The sequence below is a fragment of the Trifolium pratense genome, linkage group LG1, assembly GCF_020283565.1.
Source record: "Trifolium pratense cultivar HEN17-A07 linkage group LG1, ARS_RC_1.1, whole genome shotgun sequence".
NCBI classification, from domain to species: domain Eukaryota; kingdom Viridiplantae; phylum Streptophyta; class Magnoliopsida; order Fabales; family Fabaceae; genus Trifolium; species Trifolium pratense.
In genome coordinates this window covers 133,830-156,315 of record NC_060059.1, presented here as the reverse complement: position 1 = coordinate 156,315, position 22,486 = coordinate 133,830, and the positions used below count along the sequence as shown (strand labels likewise).

General features: G+C 34.4%; 4 protein-coding genes across 5 annotated transcripts; 3 read left to right on the top strand and 1 right to left on the bottom strand.

The window, feature by feature from the left end:
* The first annotated feature begins 1,043 nt into the window (after positions 1 to 1,043).
* Positions 1,044 to 3,033, top strand: LOC123910523 (peroxisome biogenesis protein 12-like). Its single transcript, XM_045961667.1, has 5 exons — positions 1,044 to 1,118; positions 1,386 to 1,472; positions 1,907 to 1,957; positions 2,216 to 2,353; positions 2,962 to 3,033. Exons 1-5 carry the CDS (start codon positions 1,044 to 1,046, stop codon positions 3,031 to 3,033), a joined length of 423 nt encoding a protein of 140 aa, XP_045817623.1.
* Positions 3,034 to 6,420: 3,387 nt separating this feature from the next.
* LOC123923573 (importin beta-like SAD2) lies at positions 6,421 to 16,666 on the top strand. 2 transcript variants are annotated; one of them, XM_045976270.1, is made up of 20 exons: positions 6,421 to 6,963; positions 7,084 to 7,236; positions 7,329 to 7,491; positions 7,816 to 8,000; positions 8,104 to 8,277; positions 9,858 to 10,003; positions 10,092 to 10,215; positions 10,288 to 10,468; positions 11,567 to 11,726; positions 11,818 to 11,859; positions 11,940 to 12,058; positions 12,164 to 12,362; positions 12,877 to 13,008; positions 13,375 to 13,478; positions 13,594 to 13,773; positions 14,231 to 14,370; positions 14,481 to 14,620; positions 14,725 to 14,891; positions 15,734 to 15,860; positions 15,943 to 16,666. In XM_045976270.1, exons 1-20 carry the CDS (start codon positions 6,605 to 6,607, stop codon positions 16,101 to 16,103), a joined length of 3,156 nt encoding a protein of 1,051 aa, XP_045832226.1. In that variant the 5' UTR covers positions 6,421 to 6,604; the 3' UTR covers positions 16,104 to 16,666. The 2 variants fall into 2 exon arrangements, 1 of the variants encoding a protein (XP_045832226.1); XR_006814425.1 differs by lacking the exons at positions 15,734 to 15,860; positions 15,943 to 16,666 and having other exon boundaries at positions 6,447 to 6,963; positions 14,459 to 14,620; positions 14,725 to 14,865.
* A 1,251-nt stretch (positions 16,667 to 17,917) lies between these two features.
* Positions 17,918 to 20,189, top strand: LOC123923563 (ATP-dependent DNA helicase 2 subunit KU70-like). The gene is made up of 5 exons (XM_045976260.1): positions 17,918 to 18,281; positions 18,400 to 18,520; positions 19,039 to 19,141; positions 19,406 to 19,589; positions 19,771 to 20,189. Exons 1-5 carry the CDS (start codon positions 18,231 to 18,233, stop codon positions 19,882 to 19,884), a joined length of 573 nt encoding a protein of 190 aa, XP_045832216.1. The 5' UTR covers positions 17,918 to 18,230; the 3' UTR covers positions 19,885 to 20,189.
* On the bottom strand, positions 20,045 to 22,460 carry LOC123923552 (exocyst complex component EXO70B1-like). The gene has a single exon (XM_045976251.1). The coding sequence runs from the start codon at positions 22,325 to 22,327 to the stop codon at positions 20,291 to 20,293; it is 2,037 nt and encodes a 678-aa protein (XP_045832207.1). The 5' UTR covers positions 22,328 to 22,460; the 3' UTR covers positions 20,045 to 20,290.
* Positions 22,461 to 22,486: the final 26 nt, after the last annotated feature.

Below are 22,486 nucleotides of genomic sequence, written 5' to 3'. Positions count from 1 at the left end.
CAACACGCATCACAAAGAGATTTCAGAAAATTTTCAGATTTTGTTACCCCTTGTTACATGCTGGTATGAGGGTATGTGCGTGAAATTCAGGTTTCCGAGACTTTGGATTATTTGTATCTTCATTTGTTTACATTTATCTTTATTTCGATTGCAAGCAATTTTTCAGATAAATGTAAATCCACTTTTTTTTTTGGTTGACAAAAATGTAAATCCAGTTAGTTTTTAAGAGTTACTGGTTTTCTTCATGTTTGTTCAGTTTACCTGATTCTATCTCTCAATTATACTTGGAAGTCTGAACATTTCTGACTGTCTATATTTACAAGCAGGCTTCCAATTCGCATACCAGATGTTATACCTATGGATGCTACTGGGTACTACTCACTAGCACTGCACACACTTGGAATTAATGTGTGCTGAGCTACTGGGCAAGAGCTGGTAAACATTTAGTGTATTGAATTTGGAGAAGTCTTCATTATTTTGCCTATTATTTACAAAAAATATAGCTGAATCTATGACATGTGTAGTTTTTATTTACTATGTTTTACCTTTCTAATTTGGTTCTTTGACGCCAAAAATATCAAAAGTCCCAAGCTGTGCATGTATTGGCGGCTTGTCAACCTAGACTTCCAGTCCAAATGTAGTTAAATAACTTTTGAAATATGCCATTGTTGTTATCATTTAAAAATGCTCTTCATTGGTTGTTGAGTGCTGTTGTGTTGGGCATTTGTCAGTTTGTGGGTGTGTTAAAGCAGTTAACGAGTGGAACTTTGTAATAAAATATCTTGACATATTAGTCAATGTTTGCAGTTGTTGCTAATTTAATGCCCGACCCTTCCACGAGTACCAAACTTTGTTTCAAATGCCATGAGTATACAAACAAATCCACACCTGTTTTCATCAAGTTGTCATGGAACTCGTTCTCTTGTTGAATCTCAAATAAATAATTGAAGCAACTTGTGAGATTTTTTGTTGATTAAGAACTTTCTAATTTACCATTTTTTTTCATTTTCATATAATTGACTTTTCCTTTCATGTCAAAATAGATGGATGCCTCTTCTAGAATTTCTAAGATACGTAGCAGTGAACGTGAGAGACTCCGTGGTCCTCAATGGATAAAGGTTTTTATTTCTTTTATCACCGTGATGATTTTATCTTTCCTTTGCTTTCCTTTCCTTTTATGTCAGGCTATACAGGTTAAAATGGTGAAACTTTCCTTTTGTATATAAGTATTTGCAATCTGTTACCATCATGCATGGCAATGCGGATAAAAGAAATACAAACCTTGTTATGGTGAAACTTTCCTTTTGTATGATTCTATGTCTGTTTATGCTTCACTTTATCCCCATGAATTACTTTATTATGATATAATGTATTTCATAATGCAGACATTGCAGGGAGCATTGCTCAGCTGTACATACACTGTACTTGACTATGCACAAACTGGTTTGATTGCAGCAGTGTTCTTCTTTAAAGTAAGATGGCTATCCCTTTTAATATTAAAACCTTAAATTTCATTGCATTGGGGTTTGATTTATCTGAAGCTTGACTTCTTGTTCTGTCCAAGGGTCCTAATTATGCCTGTCTGTTATGTGCTGTTAAATATGTCAGCTTTATTTACACTTAACCTAGGAGCATAACCAATAACACTATTAGTTTATAATCTTAGAGTGTCTCTTAGATTAAATTTTATATTACTTATTACTATTATGATTTGTTCTTGAATTGAGTCTATGTATCCCTATAAATAGGGATTAATGTTTAGTCTTTGGTATCAAGTTATTATTAAGCTATTATCAACAATATTCAAAGTTCTTATTATTTTCTCTCCTTTTATCTAAAATCCCACAACTTCCAACAATTATCAATGTGATCCTATATAGATGAGATGATGGAATGGTGGTATCAGTCTGCTGAGGAAAGAATGTCAGCTCCAACGGTATATCCTCCTCCACCGAAGGTAAAGAGACAAATTTTAAGCATTTCTCCACCTCTTGCATCCCTACTCTCACTTCACTATTTTGGTCATGATAAGAGAATTAAGAATTCAAATATTCACTGTAAAAGCTTCTTTTCACCACATAGTATACATCGCCAGACTTGCATCCGCTCTGTGATCTAGTGGATCAAGTAATTAAAAATTTCCAATTAATTCAAAAAGTTGTGCCGGTTCACTTCCTAAAGGATCTGTGTGTGGATCTCTATGTAATATGAGCAGGTAGCCAAAGAAGGGGTACAGTTACCGCCAGATAGAACAATTTGCCCCTTGTGCTTGCAGAAACGCGTAAATCCATCTGTAATTACAGTTTCAGGCTTCGTCTTCTGCTATGCTTGTATATTCAAGTTTGTTACTCAGGTGAGAGCTCTAGACACCTTAACTTTGACACTGAAAGGAAATAACTTAAATTAAATATAATGCCAATCAGTTTACTTTCATGAACCCATATTTGCCTTGATTGTTGACTGAAGTTATTGAAATTCAAACTGCTGTTTCTGTTTTACAAGTTTGAGTAATACCGTGGGAATTTCATTAAGATATACTGTAACAATTAATATTTTTTGGATATATGAAACTTCTTTTAAGAGGGAAATGTTTGTAAATAAATTTGACAGTAACTTATGTGGATTTAGTTGTGCTTGTACATGAAAAAATGTTCGGGATCACCCTTTTAATTGAAAGCCAGTGACAACGTTAACTCCTTCTGTCATATTAATATTGTATATCTAGGATTTTCATTATACTCGACCCATTTGGGATGGACTAGATCTAGGATGAAGGTTTATCAGTCAAAGATTGGACATAAGAGTTCCAAAGGGTGATGTGTATACGTGGGGTACAGTTAAGTACTAAAAAATGAGTATCTCTATTGTGGATGCTCTAATCAATTGATACCACCACTTGGCACTTCTGCTTTCTTTCCCATCTAATTCTTAGTTTACTGGGTGTATTTTTGCTCATTACAGTATAAGCGCTGCCCAGCAACGACAATGCCTGCAACAGTTGACCAGATAAGGAGACTCTTTCATGATGTATAGTTGTCACGAGTATATGCATAAAAGATTCTCAATGGTTATGTTTATTTTGGCGTTATGAGAGGCAAGTAAGAAGCAAAATTTTTTGTTCTGAATCTTATGATAGCTTCTCGATTCATTTGTACAAAGTTCTAACAATAATATTATTGCTTCAACACATCATTTCGGGTATATTACATAGAGAATTCTCGTCAAGTGAGGCTAGTAGGTTGCATTGAAAATAGCATGTTGAAAAATTGGTGGGAAGTGGGATGGTATAGTAACTTGATAATAACCCTGGAAGTGGATGTAAAATGTATATGTATTTTTCATTTATAATAATAATGTGAATTGTGGGTCCCAGTTGCCACAATACATACATTAAATTAAACTAGATTGAGAGGAAACAACCAAGTGAAGAAACAAATAAACTACTACGTATTTTACCCTTAAATTAAATAAATTGTATCTCTCAAATTCTCTCTATCTTTATCTTAATTATATACTCTAATCTCCTTATTATTGTTTTGTATGACTAAGATGGCAATTTAATTTAATTAATCCTAAATTCTTTTAAAAGAATAAAAAAATTATGCTTCAAAGAATTTTTTAGCTTTCTCCTTGATCTTAATGTTCTAATTATATGTAGGAATTTTTTATTTTTTGTGGATCATTGGTACATTCATATGATTTTTTTTATCTTAGTATCTCTTATAGAGGGAGATATGCTTGCTGAGTTGCTGCCAGTATTGTACATTACAAAGGTTTGAATAACTCTTATTAAAATGTAATTTATCTTTATCATCCTTTAAAATTTATGCACCCAAGAAATATATGAAAAGTAAGAAAGAAAAACAAAAACCATAGTTAAAAATTGAAGAATACCACCCAAGAGTTGTGTGGAGAAAGTGATGCGTCATGACTCAACCACAATATTTATTCTTCTTTCTTTCATAATTCTCTCGTTTTACAATGAGTTAACAAACATATTCTTCTTCATATAGAGAATCAACAATGGTACTCAAATAATAATATTAATAATTTTTATTAAAGAAATGTTTGATTGAAAAAATTTGGTACAACTCGCATGCTTTTGTATATTGAATATGATTTTGGGTGGGTCGTTAAAAAAAATTATAATATATAAATTAAATATAAAAATTATATTACATATTAAAATTTAAGTCATAATAAGAACTAATTTGATAATCAAAAAATTAAATTACATGCATTAAAATAATACTCTACGTATATATGTCAAGTGATTTGAAATCATCAATAATTTACTTTGAGTTATTGCTTGTAAAATTGGATACCAACAAAATTTTAGAGTGAAAATTATTCATTAATAAATAGGCATATGCTAACGAGTGTCCTTGGGGGCACTTTTAAGACTTTAAATAGTAAGTTTTAATAGATTTTTTATGAAAATTTGAAAAGTCAACACATTGAAAATTGTAGTGTTTAACTTTTGTAATAAAAAATTTCTTTATATGGAATCTTTAGAGAGTGTGTCTGTGGGCACTCGTTAGCAAGAGCCTAATAAATAATCCCTCCATCCCATTTTAAATGACTTTTTTTAACTTTAATTTGTCCCAATATAAATGACCTATACAACTTTCAAAGCCATTTTTTCCAATTTTACCCTTTAATCATTATTACTATTATTGAAAAAGATCACATGTGCATCTATGAGAAGTGAATAGTAAGAGCATTTTAATAATTGTACAACCTTTTCTCTTTTATTTATGCATTTTTCTTAAAGTGTGTGAAATGGTCAAATAGTTCATTTAAAATGGGACGGATAGAGTATATGATAATTATTAATTACACATGAATCAATTAAATTAAAAAAATTTAACATTATATTTATGTTATATAATGTCAAAATGTTTCAATTTAGAAAAGTAAATATAAATAGACTTGTAATATTTTAAAAAATACAAAGCAAAATTTTTTTTTTTTTTTAAGAAGCCAAAATGAAATATACTTTTTTTAAAGTTGAAACAAAGATGCCCATAGAGTTTTTTTTTATTTAAAAAAAGTCCTTTCTTAAACCCTACTAGGTACTATATAACAAGTATGAAACTCATCGCTCTTCTTCTTCAAGAGATTTACTTTTCTCACCTTACCGGTTATTGGTGCGCCCTACACGTTTTCCATTTTACACATTCATTATTTAAGCGTCGGACGTTATAAAATGAGTAATTTTTGAGAATTTTCGCCACAGCCATCCGCTACATAAGTCGCGGACTCGTCGGTGGTCAAAAGTCCCCGCATCAGTCAAAGGCCTGTCAAGTGGACAATTTTAATTGGCCCTTGGTGCGGCCAAATTGACTATAAATAGCCACCTTCAGAAAATTGAAGGCACACACCTCTCCCACTTAGATTTTCCTGCATATTTTTAGTTAACTAAGTTTGTTTAAATTTTCTCATTTCATGTTTGATTTGTCGCACGGTCATTTGTCGGCGGTTATAGAGTTTGTGGTTGGGGAGGGTGTTATAAAGTGGTTTATTACACCCCAATAAGTTTGATCATTATGATTAATCAGTTTTTTTTGTTTCTTTTCGATTTTTGTCTTTTTGTATTTTGTTCAAATAAAAATTATATAATGATGAAAATGTAATGATAATATTATGTTTTGTAATCTATTCTATTGTTGTCTCTATTACATATTTTGTTATGTTATTTTGTTTATTTTTTATGTCAAATGTATGTCCGCTACTTAGGTAGCGGACGACAATACGTAATAGAGTGGTTTGGTAGGGTTGTTTATTTTTTTTATTTCAATTTTTTTAGTGTAATTGTTGAGTTCATCGTATCCATCTTTTTTTGTTGTTATTTTTATGAGTATAGATTATTTTGTTTTGATCCAATCTGTAATCTGTTTTGTTTTTATTTTTAAGCATATATTTTTATTTTTTATTTTGTATTTATCTTATATTCTTTATATTTTTTAGTAAGATTACAACGAAAAATATAAAACTTGCGACGTGGTTAAAAACAATAACGATAAATTAGTAATTTTGGTGATAATTGATTTTAATATATTAATAAAGGGTTATGCTAACCGGTGCCCTCGAGGCACTGGTTAAGGAAACTAAAAAAGGAAATTTTTAAATTGAAAATAACACTTTTTAAAATTTCGAAACGTTGACTGCACAAAGTTCAATGTCATATTACTATATTTGCCTCCTTAAACAGTGCTCCGGAGGCACCGTTTAGCATTATAGATACTGGTCGAGAATAATATTTTATATACTAATATATATTTTTATATAAGGACCAACATGTAGCGCACAATAATGAATTGGGTGGGTCACTCGATTTGGGATGAAGGGAATTGACTCCAACTACAAGATATATATATATATATATATATATATATATATATATATATATATATATATATATATATATATATAGGATGGTGAAAAGGTGTAAAGTGAGTGTATGAAGCGAGCAATCCAACAGAACAGGGTTCAGCTGGTGGGACAAAAGTGGAGGCTCTAAAACCCTATTATTCTATTCTATCTATCTAGGGTTTAGCAGACGACAAGAGAAGAAGAAGAAGAAGAAAGAAGAAGAAGAGAAATGGATGAAATTGGTGTTATACTGCAAGGCACTCTGAGTCCCAATCCAGATGAACGCAAGGCTGCTGAGCAAAGGTTGGATCAGATCCAATATGCCCCTCACCATCTTCCAACTCTTCTTCAAATCATTGTTCACTCCAACTCTGACATTTCCCTCAGACAAGTTGCCGCTATTCACTTCAAAAACTTCATTGCCAAGAATTGGACTCATCATTATTCTGCTACCGATTCTGATCCTGATCCTAATCCTAATCCTAATGCTAATGCTAATCATCCCCGTCACACTATCTCAATCTCCGATAAAGACATCGTCAGGAATCACATTCTCCTCTTTCTACCTCAACTTCCTTCTCTTTTGAGGTATACTCTACTACTACTACTACTACTCTTTCCATTCTCCATTCTTTCTCTTCTTTTCTCTTTTTTTTTATCTGTTTTCTAATCAATTGCACTCCATGTGTTTGTTATAATTCCTTGCAGGGTTCAGCTTGGTGAGTGCCTCAAAACAATTCTACATTCTGACTACCCCGACCAATGTCCCCATCTTCTTGACTGGATCAAACATAATTTACAGGATCAACAACAAGTCTACTCTGCCTTATTCGTCCTCCGCATTCTTTCTATTAAATATGAGTAGGTTCCTTATTTTCTCACTCACTTGGGCCGTGCTGTGTTTCATTGCACTTCTCCTCACGCATATTCTGTTTCTGTCTCTATGTTCCCAGGTTCAAATCAGACGAGGACAGGACTCCCGCATATCACATTGTTGAGGAGACATTTCCTCACCTTCTCAATATATTTAACACCCTTGTCCAGATTGCTAATCCATCCATTGAAGTAGCAGATCTCATCAAGCTTATCTGCAAAATATTCTGGTCCTCCATATATGTACGTTTTCTTCTCCTGCACCATCCAATTATGAGGGTGCATGTTGTTGCGTTTCTTATTTATAACCTTTTTTTTTCTTTTCCGTTAACACCATTTTATCCTATCCCAGTATGATATACATACAGGTCTTAGTTCCTAATGATAAATATGCAATATTTTTAAGTCTTAGAAATGGAACTGATTGACAACAATTTGAAAACAGTGGATATATCCTTATCTTAGTTGAATACAATTCTTAATTGCCTCTCTTATTTTCATGCTATTCTCCACTTTAGTTCTCAGAATTGACAATCAATAGCATGTTCATTTTTTAAATTCTTGCAGTTGGAGATTCCAAAAAATTTGTTTGATCAAAATGTATTCAATGCTTGGATGGTGCTGTTTTTAAATGTATTGGAGAGGCCCGTTCCCTTGGAAGGTCAGCCCATTGATCCTGATCTTCGGAAATCATGGGGTTGGTGGAAAGTAAAAAAATGGACAATTCACATTCTAAACAGGCTATACACTCGGTGAGTTTGAATCGTGGATTAATTTAATCGAAAAATATGATCTTTACTGTTGAGTGACTGAATGACTCACAATTTAATGGGTGTTTAAACTATCATGTTACAGTTGTGGTGACTTGAAGCTACGAAACACAGAAAACAGGGCCTTTGCTCAAATGTTTCACAAGCATTTTGCAGGGAAGATTTTGGACTGCCACTTAAATCTGTTGAATGTCATTCGAGTAGGTGGTTATTTACCGGACAGAGTTATCAACCTGGTTCTTCAATATCTAAGCAACAGGTACTCTAATATCATTTAAAGCCTATTAGTGGTGTCATTCCACATCATTCAATCATGCCACACCTAAGCTTTCATTAACTACAAACCTATTTTTGTAAAAACCAAATCTTATTTATGCAGGGATGAGGATATTTAGGTAAAGGCAACTCCATGCTTTAAGATTAAAGGGTTCAGTTTATAAATCATTAAATATAAGGCATTAGCTAGTTCTCTTCATTTCGAGTTGCAGCTTCACCATGAATGCCAGAGAAATTCTAATTTGATCACAGTCCCAGTTTCTGCTCCATCCAATAATCATAATCATTGATTATATATGCTGATGTATAATTTGAAAGCCAATAGCAAGCACTCCTCGAGTTTAAATGAATCTCCTATCACTTATCTCATAGACCCCACATGCATAGACACACACAGGATTTGTCTCTAGGTTGTCAATTGTGGCAGATAGTACGCTATTGCCATGGAGTGACGCAGAGCCGGAGGCGGTCACCATGGAGTTACCCAGTGCGTCACAGTATAGTGTCGTGGCTGGAACGATGGATGTCGTGGTGCAAAAAATGCAGACCAGATGGCGTATGGTGCGGCACTTCAGAACCGAGCCAAAGAAGAGGAAGGAAAGACCTGACTCTATCATGGATTCTGACCAAATATGAGTTTTCCGGCCACGTGAGGACACAAACTCTGGATTTTTCGGGCTTGAGGCTTCTATCTCGACTCTTGAGGATAAAATGGAAGCCCAACCCACTGTCTCTCCCCATTATTATGATTTTTGTAGCTGCACAAGAAGCGGCTGCCAAAATGTCACCACTTTTGTTTGGTTAGGGGAGAAGACTTTATCAATTACTAAATTAAGGGAGAAGACAATGTCAAGGGCCCACTCTACAGAAGATCATAACTAAAAGGCATCATAATAGAATTGTTGGGTCTTTGAGTATCTTAGGCTTTTAGCAACAAAGAAAAAAGAATGGTAGTAATAATAAAATAACAATTAACCCCAAAATCTAAGTAAATATGTAATAATAATCTGTAAATGTTATGGAAATGTACAATTAACCCCAAAATCAAAAGTCAAAAACTAAACCAAAATTCTGGGATGGTCTGCTGGTGGTTTTCTTGAACCTAGTGCACTCTGATTCTAGCCCAATAATCTTGTCGTTAGTTTGGGGAACGGGGTTGTGTGAGGTGGCTTTTCTCCACGGATAAGCTTGTCTCCTTTCTTAGGTCCTCATTTGCTCACTAAAGTTGTAGCGGCTTCTTGACAAGGTGATACAAAAATATGGTTATTTTGTCTAGAAGCTATGTAACTAATAACTATACTTGGGAAAGTCTCATAACTAATAACTATACTTGGGAAAGTCTCATGCTAGATATTATCCTGCGCTCATGGTTGTAGCTATTTCATTTCCAAATTTCTAATGAGACCCTGAACAACTTAATGTTGTTTGGGGGAGTAGGGGCATATTTAAATTTAAATTGAGAATATTAGCAGCTCTATTAAATGATTATACTATTATCTACTACTAAGTTTCAGGATATATTGATTCTTGAATTAATGCTCTCTGAAATTTTTGAACATGCAGCATTTCAAAGAAAAGCATGTATACTGTGTTGCAGCCTCGACTTGATGTTCTTCTTTTTGAAATAGTTTTCCCTCTCATGTGCTTCAATGATGATGATCAAAAGCTTTGGGATGAAGATCCACACGAATATGTTAGGAAAGGCTATGGTAAGTCTTATTAGTGTGTAAACGTGGAAACTGGATTTCAAATGATTTTCATTGGCGCGTGCTTATAGCTTCTAATTCTTTGTTGCAGACATTATTGAAGACCTGTATAGTCCTAGGACTGCCTCTGTGGATTTTGTGAGTGAGTTGGTTCGAAAACGTAGGGAAGATAATTTTCATAAATTTATTCAATTCATAGTAGAAATTTTGAAAAGGTAAATATGTTACTTTCTGTTAAGAAGAAGATTTATGGATTGGATGCTGTATTTATGTTCTTTCCATTCTAGGTATGATGAAGCACCAGTAGAATACAAGTCTTATAGACAGAAAGATGGTGCTCTTCTTGCTATTGGGACACTTTGTGACAAATTGAAACAAACTGAGCCCTATAAATCTGAACTTGAGCGTATGTTGGTGCAACATGTCTTTCCTGAGTTTGGCAGTCCTGTTGGCCATCTTAGGGCGAAGGTATGGTCTCCTATACAATTTATGTTTGCATCTTTTCTGATTCTTGCAAGATTCACTCTTTTGTTTTGTACTTCTTTTGTGCGTTTGAAGAATGTATCTTAAATATGTAAGCTGGCATTTCACAATATCCATACTAAAAAGCATGCTAATTTTGATGTCCATATCCGATAAATGTTTTGGATGCAATCTGCAAAAATAGGGGCTCTAAGTTTGTAATAGACGGGAGTTAACTCCTGCCAAGGGCTCTGCTTTTCTGTTCTCCTATGTCTATGCATGTTTCTATGATATTTTTTTATTAGAGCTAATAAATTCCTCCATGAGCATAATGATTTATTTTTTTCAAGGAACAAGTGTGGTGATGTAATGCACTCTCCTCTTGTCCTTGAAAGAAAGGGGGGAAGAGAGGAGACTTCAATTCAATAATTGAACAAAAAGGGAACAAAAATGAATTCTTTTGTTGTTTTATTTTGTATGAAAGAGAGAAAGGAGTAGCCATTATTTAATTTTATAAAACTAAAACAGTAGTAAATGGCACAAAATATAATGCAAAACACGTCTGGCTGCATCGTAAACGTATACCAAAAAGGTTTTTTCATTTTCGTGACCGACCTTGTATTCTTCCATAGGTTGGGGTATAGCCAAGGGCGAGCCTCATTGAAGTAGAGCTAGTGCTCTTCTCATTGTTGTTTCCTTACTAATTTAAGGCAAATGCTAATAAGTGCCCCAGGGGCATTTGTTAAGAATTCAAGTTTAGAAACATGTTTTTGAAACTTGTATAGTCAACACTTTAAAAGTTTAAATTTTGATTTTTTCAATGCAATTTTTTTCTTTTATTTCCCTTTTTAGTTTCTTCACGATTGCCCCGGAGGCACTTGTTTGCAAGACCCATAATTTTCAATTCAACAATCTAGGGATGGTGCTATTCTTTTTTCTTTTTAATTTGCCTTTACTATAACCAAACAAAGCATTAGCGTTGGAGTATATAGGTGTGTAATATCTATGCCTTGATGTAGATTAATTAGAATTTGAATAATACATTATGGAAGCTTCATTATCTGAAGAATTTTGGCTATCTATTGGTTTTCCTGCAAAAAACAGGCAGCTTGGGTTGCAGGACAGTATGCCCACATTAGCTTCTCAGATCAGAACAATTTCCGGAAGGCATTGCAATGTGTTGTATGTGGAATGCGTGATCCTGAACTTCCTGTCCGCATTGATTCTGTTTTTGCTTTGCGTTCTTTCATTGAAGCTTGCAAAGGTAGTCACACATTCTGTTCATTTTCCGATTCTGATGAATTCCGGTAAATATTATTGCTGATTAAGCTTATCTTTTCATTTTGTTGATGCAGATTTAGATGAAATTCGTCCTCTTCTCCCTCCTCTCCTTGATGGTATGTGTGTGAGAAAATTTGTATGTACGCCGTACTTATTTGGCTTGGTGAATGAGTGTAACTAACAAAAATATTTCCAGAGTTCTTCAAACTTATGAACGAGGTTGAGAATGAAGACCTTGTGTTTACATTGGAGACTATTGTGGACAAATTTGGGGAAGAAATGGCACCTTATGCACTTGGGCTATGCCAAAATTTGGTAATTTATATTTTATTTGAAATTTTGTATCTACGACGAATGTTCTTGTTTTGGAATGCTAGTATTTTTCTGTATTATAAATATGCTTTTCCTTTCTCAACAAAGGCAGCTGCATTTTGGAGGTGTATGAACACTGCTGACGCTGATGATGAAGCTGATGATCCAAGTTCTCTTGCTGCAGTTGGTTGCTTGCGTGCCATTAGCACAATACTTGAATCAGTGAGCAGTCTTCCCCAACTTTTTGTTCAAATCGAGCCTACTTTGCTTCCAATAATGCGTAGCATGTTAACAACCGATGGTCAAGGTATTTACTATGAATCATGCTTATCTAAATGACTCTAAGGATTTCTTTTGCTTCTATCACCTTGTCTCTTCATTGTCATTTTGTGTTTGCTTGTACATACACACTTGTTGAAGCAAAGGTGATTCTACTTGATTGTATGGATTTGGGTATCACTCATTTAGCATTAGTGTACTTGTGCATGCTCGGTTTTCCCTTAAAATTAAACCGTTGATAGTAGTTTAGATGGAGAGCTCTAGATTTTGAATGTATCGAGTGACTAAATTCAAGCATCCATATTTTTGATAATTTATTATGTGTGGTTTGTTGGACAAGTGTTATCCTTGTAGCTTTATAATGTAATAGTATGCTTCAGTTTGTTTTGTACCTTCAACTTATTGGATTTTCAAGTGGAGCATGTAATTTTGGATGTTGTTAGATTGTGGATTTAGACCACGGTTCTCAAATTTTAGTTTCATTTTCACTCGGGTTTTACTTGCTTATATTTATTTCCATTATCTTCTATGCATGCTAACAGAGGTTTTTGAAGAAATTTTGGAGATTGTATCATATATGACTTTTTTCTCTCCAACAATATCATTGGACATGTGGAGCCTTTGGCCATTGATGATGGAAGCACTGGCAGATTGGGCAATTGATTTCTTTCCAAGTATGGCTCTCAACTACATTTGACTGCAATTCATCTCAACTTATCTTTGCCTTACAAAAGTCCAGTACTTTGGACTTCTTTTATTTGTTAATAGCGTAGAAAGCTAGAGATGAGTCAGTGTCTTCCAGTAAACTCAGCTTCGGACATAATAGAACATCTGCTTTTTTGTTCACGCAATCCTGTTGGTTTGCTAAATAAAAGGGTGCTATTTTTCATGATCTGATTCATATTATTAAAAAACAGGGAATAACTTTCAAATATTTTCTTGGCTGCTCTGCCCGATATAGCACCCTAACATTCAAATTGATATATGTCTTTAAGTAATTCAAATTGATATATGTTTAATTGGTTAGTTTGATTCTGCAGATATTCTGGTTCCTTTGGATAATTATATTTCAAGAGGAACTGCCCATTTCATTACTTGCAAAGAACCTGACTATCAACAGAGTTTGTGGAATATGATTTCCTCTGTAAGTGATATTTGAATTATTATTATCGGGATCTGGTGATAGCAAATGGTTGTTAATTTGTTATTATTTTTTCTAGCTTCCTCTTGTTGTCTCTGATTTGTGTTTCACATTGAAGCTTATGGCAGATAAAAATATGGAGGACAGTGATATTGAGCCAGCTCCAAAGCTTATTGAAATTGTCTTCCTAAACTGCAGAGGTTTGGTGGACCACTGGGTTGAGCCATATCTCAGAATTACAGTTGAACGCTTGCATCGAACTGGAAAATCATATTTAAAATGTCTTCTCATGCAAGTGGTAGGGGTTTACTAGAAGAATCTTTATTGACATGCACAAATGAGATAGTTGGCTTCTGTTGCTTTTGTTCTTATTACGTTTTGACATGTTTAAAAGCTGTATTTGTGACTCTCCATTGCACCATATTTTCTTTTCAACACATGTTCTATTTTGAACTTTGGCTTACATCTAGTGTGTGGGTTATAAAAAGTTGGATGCATTTAGTTTTGTATGACAGTTTTTCATGCAATTTTTTGTTCTCCTTATTCTATTGTTTGCATTTCCATAAGTGACTCTTTACTGAGTTAAAATATATAAAGACAAAGAAATCAACTGCAACAAATTACTTATCTGTAGAAATTGAATCATTCATTCTCCAAAGAGTTCAGTTTATCTATTGTGCAAGTTAGCCAAATTTCTTCAAGATAATATGGAAAGATAGCAAATGTAACTTCATAAGAGGATATATTTTTTGCAGATTGCAGATGGTCTATACTACAATGCCGCATTGACTCTCATCATATTACAAAAGTTAGGCGTTGCATCAGAAATCTTCAATCTTTGGTTTCATATGCTGCAAGAAGTCAAAAAGAGTGGTGTGCGTTCTAATTTTAAAAGGTCTGTGTTATCCTGCCTCTTCACCATCTACCTCCTTGACTCAATAGAAGTTATTGCGTGTAGCAATGTGAAGGTCTATTTATTGCAGACTTGAGACTATTTTTATGCAGGGAACATGGTAAGAAAGTTTGCTGCCTTGGTTTAATATCTTTGCTGGCACTTCCAGCTGATCAATTACCAGGAGAGGCTTTTGGTCGGGTATTCCGTGCCACTCTTGATCTTCTGGTTGCATACAAGGATCAAGTTGCAGGTCTTTATCACACTTCCTCTGTAACTGAAAACTTAATAATTACAATATGCTTATAGGGAATAGACTCACTTCCAATTCCGATTCTCAACTATTGTACTTTGTAGAAGCTGCAAAAGAGGAAGAAGAAGACGACGACGATGATGATGATATGGACGGCTTTCAAACTGACGATGAAGATGAGGATGACAGTGGTTCTGACAGGGAAATGGGAGCTGTTGCTGAACATGGGGACGAAGCTGACAGTAGCAAAGTTATAAAGTTGACTGATCAGGTCTGTGGATATGATTCTGAAAAGAACATCTGCATGCAATAATGTTTGCAATTTTTATGCAGGAAATTATATTAATTCACAATTTGCTAAGTTCGTTATTGCTAGAAATTTAATATTTGATATCATTCATGTGTTTAGAATAATTATAAAATATTTTAATTTGCGTAGGCTTTATTTATAACTATTGAAATGTAAAATATTTGAATTTTTAACAATCTTTAGTGTCTCGGCTTTTATTATTTTTTGGTTTTTGGACATGGAAAAATACCAAATTTGTGAGATTGAGTTAGGCACTGGAACCTCATAATTAGCTTCGAAGTAGTTATGTTTCTGCAATTCACAAAACAGCTTGCATTACTTCAACTATAGAATTGTGTCAGATCTTTTGATTCCATCACCCGGCGGTTCATCATAAGTCTGGAAGGCGGCGCCTAAACTAGTCGTATCATTCCCTGCCCAGAACTTTTACTTATAGTGATGTTATTGTTCACCAATGGAATTCACAATTTTGTGAACTAACTTATTTGTTTACAAGAAACCACAGTTTATTTGAATTATTGACTAGTTCAACAAACCTCCATAAGGTACTTAACCGATCCAGTAATCCATCCAGCTACACAATTTTGTGGTTGAACCAACTGGTTATCAGCTGAACTACTGTCTCCTTGATTCATATTTATATCTTTTAGGAATGAAACTTCTTGTTTTTCTTTCTCCTGGTAAATAAAATATAAATTGCACACTTTTATTCAAACAGTATACATTTGCAAGTTATTATTTGTTTTCATTGTCATTTTTTATCTTAGTTTCTTATTTTTGTCATTTTGCAATGTTACCAATAGGCAAAGTCATTCAGGCCCGACAATGAGGATGATGATGACTCCGATGATGACTTCAGTGATGACGAAGAGTTGCAGTCCCCAATTGATGAGGTGGATCCTTTTATTTTCTTTGTGGATACAATGAAAGGTATGCTGATACTGCCCCTTAAAGCATGTTAAAGGCTCCATTTTACTAAACCTATCATCATTAATGTTATAATTGTCTGTAGTGATGCAATCATCAGATCCAATGAAGTTTCAGAACCTTACCCAGACACTTGAGTTCTCTTATCAAGCTCTTGCAAATGGTGTAGCCCAGCATGCTGAGATGAGAAGAGGTGAGATTGAGAAGGAAAAGGCAGAGAAGTCATCAGCTACCACAGATTCTTAGCTTTTGGATGTACATTCTTGGTTCTTGTTTTGCTGTTATACTCTCTAGCTTTTGCTCTTGCACCCATTCTTTGTAAGAGATGCAGAGGGCATTTATTGGCTCAGTGGTCCTAGTTGGTCTATGAGCCTAAGAGTTTGCAGTTTTGAAATGGCTGTGAGTTTAGGACACTGAAGTTCCTGTTGATTTCAGAGGATGTTTGATTCAGGAAACTGTGGAGTTTAGAGCTTCTTTCTGGCCATCCTTTGGATGAAAGTATCAAATTTTGCCGTTCTTGTGCTATTCCTTTTCACTTTTTTGCGGATCCTTCGTTTCAAGTCTCCATGTTAATTTTCACTGTTTCCAGCATATGGAAATCCTTATTCAATTAGTGCAGTAGTGGCTTCATGTTGCAGGGTTCTGTGATGTCTTTCTCATGTCACATTGACGGTTAAACTGGGGTTGCCAATGATTGGTATAAGCAATTTTTGTTGAGATAATATTAGAAAGTTCTTTGTATCTTGACCATTTTTTTTAGTTATAATAATTTTTGAAAGTCGAGTCTAAATCCAATGCGTATTGATGAAGGCATGTGTTTTGGTTTTTTTTTTTGACAAGCATGTGTTTTGGGGTCATTCATAGCTTTTCAAGTGTGGCGTATTGCATTTACGGTATAATATTGAGATCAGGTTAAATATATTTTTGGTATCTAAAAATATCATATTATTGTATTTGGTCCCTCATAAAAATAGCATTTATGATGAAACAGATTATTAAAAATAGATAATTGAATCTATTAATCCAAAAGTAGAAAAAAAAACTACATAAAATTCTATAAAATAATTTATTAGCTACATAATCCTTGCACTATATCACAAGTGGTTTGTGTGAGTGTTCTCTAAATTCTAAATTTAAAAATATCAAATTAGATTTTTATTTAATAATAAGAAAAAATACAATTAAAAAAGAAATTGAAGTTAAGTTACAATGATAAGTAAAATAAATGATAAGTAAAAAAGATAATACTTTTATAAATATGATAATACTCCGGTTGCGTTTGATTTGCAAAAAGAAATTGAAGTGAATATTTTTGTATTTTTTATAGTTATACTATGCACACAAAGTTTTTTGAATGTAAAAACATTTGTAAAAGAAAAACATTTTTTGAATTTAAAAAGAATGCAAGTCCGTGTATGTGGAAACCGAGAAGAGTGCGGTGTGGGTAAGTGAGGCTTCCATTATTAGTATTAGAAATTAGAATTAGAAATGGGTATTGGTTTGGGCGCGCAGGGTAGAGAAAAAGAAAGAAAGAAAATAGGGTTAGTAGAAGAAGAATGGATGATATTGAAACCGAGACGATCCTCCTGAATATGATATCTTGAGAGACGACGAAGATGATGATCCTGATGCTCAATTCTCTCGAGGAGAAAATGATTCCAGTAAAGAGTATGTCGTTTACCTCGTCGATGCCTCTCCTAAAATGTTGAACACTATTTGCAACGCGACGACGAAAGTAAAAGAAGAGTCTGAATCTCACTTTCAGATTGCCCTTACTTTGTATATCTCATTCACTCAAGTCTCCGATCATTAACAAATCTTATGACTCACTGTAACTAACTAACTAACTTCACTTTTCTTTCTATTTAATATAAGGATTTTTCTAACACGTGCAATAATTATTACTAATCAAAGTAATACCATTGTGTTCCTTTAGTTTTGCAGTTGCATTTAGTGGTAGTTCATCTCGACCTCAATTGGTTGCCCTTATTGCGCAGGTACAATATGTTGCACGCTACAATTTTTTTTTGCATTGTACAACAAATATAAATCCTTGAGTTCAAGAGCTTGCATGTGGTGCTTTAGTTTGCTTGAATACATAACTGCCTCCTTGCATTTTCTTGTATACTTTCATTTTCCTGCCACAGGTCTATTTATTTGCTTACACTCAAATTTTCTTCTGTACATTTCACACTACATCCTGTCGTAGCAGCATCACCACTTGTCAGCTTGTTGTAATTAATTAATTATAGCTTTAAGTCAAACTGACAATTTGAAGCTTTGTTGCTTGTGTTTGTTGCATATTTGTAGCTCATATGTCTGTGATTGCAGGATGAGGTTATCCAATCTGGTGTTCAGATTGAGCCGCCTGGAATGCACATGATTTATCTTCCATATTCTGATGACATCAGACATATTGAAGAGGTAGAGAACTGCAATAGTTGAACTTGTCTTTAAACGTCAATTGTCAGTCAAACTAGAGGAAACTAAGTTTGATGTTTTAAAAATGAAATTATAAATAAGGCATGAAATATTTCTGCAGCGTTATTCAGATACTAGTGGGGCGGTGACTAAAGCAAGTGATGATCAGATAAAAAGGGCAGCTGATTTAATTAAGCGTGTGGACTTGAAAGATTTTTCTGTTTTCCAGTTCACCAACCCTGGTAAGCTTCTTCTTCCTCTTGCTCAGCCACTCTCCTTACTTAAATGTTATTGTGTTTATACTTCTAGTAAGCTTCACCTTAATCCTTTATTAGCCTTAATTATTAAAATACTATAATTTGATTTATATTAATCAATCACTCTCACATCCACTGCATTTGAACCCAATTTGGATGGCTAAATAGATATAGCGTGAGTGAAGAGTAAGTCTTGACTGTTGAACCAAATCATGAATAGTCAGTATTATAATATAAAATCATGTGAATTTCGGGTGCGGTCACTTTGACTTTATATAATGGACACTTTTAATCTTGATCGTACATATATACGGCCGCATCAGATTCATGTTCCTCTTGCTTTCTTATATGGGTATATGGTCCCCCTTATAGCAGTATATCATTATTAACTAGTATGCTTCATATTTGTAGATCATACGTGTTTATTTATTATTTGGCTTATTATTTTCATTTAACAAATGAAAAAGTTACGATTCTGGGGTTGGTAACGCAAGAGTTTTCAGCCTTGCAGAGACACTATGCAGTATTGCAGGCATTAGCCCTGGAAGAAGATGAGATTCCAGAAATCAAAGATGAAACATTACCTGATGAGGAAGGTTTGGCTAGGTAAGCACAAGGTTTTCATAATGTAATGAATATTTTATGAGGAGTATTAACAATACATACTTTCTAAGATACTTTCTCCTATTGGTTGAAATTCAAATAGGTCCATTATAAGTGCGTTGAAAAGTGCGTTAGAGACAGTGTTGGTTGTAGTATTCTTTTTTTTATTTCCTGTTTGGCCCTTGCTTTCTTCACTGGAAAAGATAAAAGATTTGTTCAAAAGACTATCAGTATGAAATGATAATGTTGCTTATATGTCCCCTTCAGACCAGGAGTGGTAAGGGCAATAGAAGAATTCAAGACCTCTGTATACGGGGAGAATTATGATGAGGAAAGTGAGCATGGAACTGGAAAGCTAACTGAAGCCGCCAAGAAAAGAAAGGCGCATGCTGAGTTTGCTATGAAAGAGTGTGAGAACTATGATTGGGGTGAACTTGCTGAAACTGGAAAGGTAAACCTTGAAATTTATTTTGCTTTTGGTATGATTAGATTTGGGACAAGCAGGTTTGCTTAAACTTTAAGCCAATGGGTGGGGGCCCATGCAACATCTAATTTTTAGTTGCCAGCTAGCACCACTTGTATTTTAACTTTTTTAAATTGTTGATACTAAATCATTTGATCTTGTTTTGCAGTTGAAGGATCTGACAGTGGTGGAGTTAAAATATTATCTCACAGGACACAATCTTCCTGTTTCTGGGAAGAAGGAAGCTTTGGTTAGCCGAATATTAACTCATATGGGAAAATGATTAAGGGGCCAGTGTTTTGATTACTGATTTGGCAACCTCGATAAGTAGAACACCCAAGACTTTTCTAGTTCTTGACCTGATTTTGAATTATATACTGAATAGATTAATCAACATATATCAGCATGCATGGAAGATGATATTTTAGCATTAGAGATGTTACGTAATATAATTTCTTATTATGCCTGCTAAACTACATTATCTGTGTTCCCTTAAACTAAAAAAGAGACGTGGATTTACAAAAGTCTACACGATCTTACCACAATCTAACAGATGAGATTTAGTATTGTAAGTGATCTTTTAATTTACATATGTATGGTGTCAATATGTATATCCCATCTTCTACATACATCGATCTCTATATAAGAAATTAATGTGATGAATTTTTGTCATAATAAATAAAAGAAATTCATGTTCTCCTTCGAGGCATGGACATAGCATTTCCAACAAAAAAATCGTCAATCAAAGTCTCAAGGTCGTCAGGATGATACTTGATATACTTGTCAGCATGTTTGCCTGATTCTAGATGATGTTTGAATCTTCCCATAAAGGAGCGATACGCAGGTATGACCAAAGAACATATTGAAACTCTTAACTCTGATTGAAGTTGTTCATCGCTTACGATCCAGCTACTTTGTGTCTTGTGGATCTCTTCAAACATGGAATTAAAGCACTTAAACCTCTCTCTCAATATTTGCTTAGACACTTTGTTCCCCTGTTGTTGCAAACCATCTGGGTTGAGGCACTGTACCACCTTGCTCCAAGTCTCTCTCTGATAACTCTTGTGGTGCAACCTCAAACTTGATTGCATCCTCCTACACCAATTGTCGCCCATCGACTCATGAAGATCATCACACCCTTTAATCTTTTGTACTATGTATCTTCCATTGTTCATTAGAAAAATACAACGTAAAGCTGGATCCTTATATAGCTTGGACTTTCTTTCTGTATTTACATCTAAAAGGTCCATAATTGTCATCAATTGAACCACAAAAGGTGATTTCTTTGGCGTCTCATCCAATTCTTGATCTTCTGATGATGTATTTTTTTCTTGAATCTTTGTGGTGGTAGTGGATGTACCCTTATTGTTATTATTATCGATATAAAGATAATGATTCATACAATATTGGGAGGAAAACACTTGCTCTAAAGTCGCTTTGTATTCACATGCATATTTAAGATAATTCATTACATAACGAGTTAATGGATGAACCGCGCCATAGGGGATTGGAATCCTTTCATTGTCACCCTTAATGGAGTTTTCCAAATCATAAAACATTGCTACAATAGCCTCTATGATCCCATGCTTTGCTGCAGCCAGTTCGGACCCCAAATCTTTGGCACACTGCTCTGAACCGTCATCATGAATGAGTATGATGACAGACTCCACTTCATCCCTTAAGGTCTCATACATATCAAGGAATTTGAAAAGTTTTTCAGGCGATGGCTTGGTTAAAACAACCGCTTGTGCAAAATTAAGAAAGTTGACGATGACAGCTTGGGCAATAACACTAAATATGGCTCTAGAAATATGTGGTTGATTTGAAAATACTGAATTGTATAGCTTTCTTTCAGCGTTGAAGAGCACGGAAGTGCAATGCCGGAACACTCTGTTCCATGTGGCAATTTCTCCTTCCAAAAACTCCCATTGCATTTTATAAACCTCATCCATCCTTATGCAAGTGTATCCCAATTTTTGCAACACAGTTTTGAAAGCAATTCGTCTGTAATTTGTGAAGGCCATGCAACACTCTGTATGATAGCCCACATTGATCATGACAGTCACAATCTTGTTTAGAACGGAAAGGTCTTCTGGTGAGAAAGTTGGCAATAAGCCGTCATCCTCGTCGTCCTCATCATCTGGGTTGCCGGGCTTTGGAGATTCCCTCTCATGATCTTGAAGTTGAAACTGAAGGGAACCAAAGGAGGAGGATTTCCTGGGTGGTGGTGGTGGTGTTGGTCTCCAATTTTTGGATATGTGGTCTTCTAAAAGAGCACAAAGGTCATTCTCTAAGATAAACATAACTCTTTCTAGGATAGATGTTGTTTTGTCTAAATTCAAGGTGGTGGTGGTGGTGGTAGAGAGCTTGAAGATGCGATCCACCATATATAGAAATGACTTGTCATTCTTTGGATTTTTTCCAAACTTGCTTCTTCTTGATCCGTTACACCCAGCTGATCTATTATATTTATCCATCATAGATTCCAACAACTTGTGCAACACAACCACACAATTTGGAACTTGTTCTTCCCTAGAACTGTTGTGAGTCGTTGTAGCAGCATTATTATTATTATTATTGAGAAAACAATCCACATCTTCCAAAACCTGTGAGAGAGGGATCAAATCATCATCATCTAATTGTTCATCCCTTTCTTCTTCCCATTGTTGTCTTACGTTGTCAACAGCGTTATTGGTTCTTGATGAAAAGCTCCACAACTTGTCCATTGATAGCTACAAAATAATTTGATCCTCCACACACGTGTATTAGCTAGCTAGAATTTATTTATTATCATCATCATGAAAATATATAGCGTAAACAATATATTTCTTCAATATGAATAATGGAAAAACTTGATTGTTTTCCATTATATATGTTCGCCTCTT

What these genes read in the sequence shown, in the direction of transcription:
- LOC123910523 (XM_045961667.1), top strand. Translation starts at nt 1,044, where the DNA reads ATGGATGCCTCTTCTAGAATTTCTAAGATACGTAGCAGTGAACGTGAG. An exon ending in GTGGTCCTCAATGGATAAAG is followed by an intron (nt 1,119 to 1,385) that starts GTTTTTATTTCT and finishes TTCATAATGCAG; the next exon opens with ACATTGCAGGGAGCATTGCT. An exon ending in TATATCCTCCTCCACCGAAG is followed by an intron (nt 1,958 to 2,215) that starts GTAAAGAGACAA and finishes TAATATGAGCAG; the next exon opens with GTAGCCAAAGAAGGGGTACA.
- LOC123923573 (XM_045976270.1), top strand. Translation starts at nt 6,605, where the DNA reads ATGGATGAAATTGGTGTTATACTGCAAGGCACTCTGAGTCCCAATCCA. An exon ending in TTTCATTGAAGCTTGCAAAG is followed by an intron (nt 11,727 to 11,817) that starts GTAGTCACACAT and finishes TTGTTGATGCAG; the next exon opens with ATTTAGATGAAATTCGTCCT. An exon ending in TCTCCCTCCTCTCCTTGATG is followed by an intron (nt 11,860 to 11,939) that starts GTATGTGTGTGA and finishes AAATATTTCCAG; the next exon opens with AGTTCTTCAAACTTATGAAC.
- LOC123923563 (XM_045976260.1), top strand. Translation starts at nt 18,231, where the DNA reads ATGCACATGATTTATCTTCCATATTCTGATGACATCAGACATATTGAA. An exon ending in GATGAGGAAGGTTTGGCTAG is followed by an intron (nt 19,142 to 19,405) that starts GTAAGCACAAGG and finishes TGTCCCCTTCAG; the next exon opens with ACCAGGAGTGGTAAGGGCAA. An exon ending in AACTTGCTGAAACTGGAAAG is followed by an intron (nt 19,590 to 19,770) that starts GTAAACCTTGAA and finishes CTTGTTTTGCAG; the next exon opens with TTGAAGGATCTGACAGTGGT.
- LOC123923552 (XM_045976251.1), bottom strand. Translation starts at nt 22,327, where the DNA reads ATGGACAAGTTGTGGAGCTTTTCATCAAGAACCAATAACGCTGTTGAC.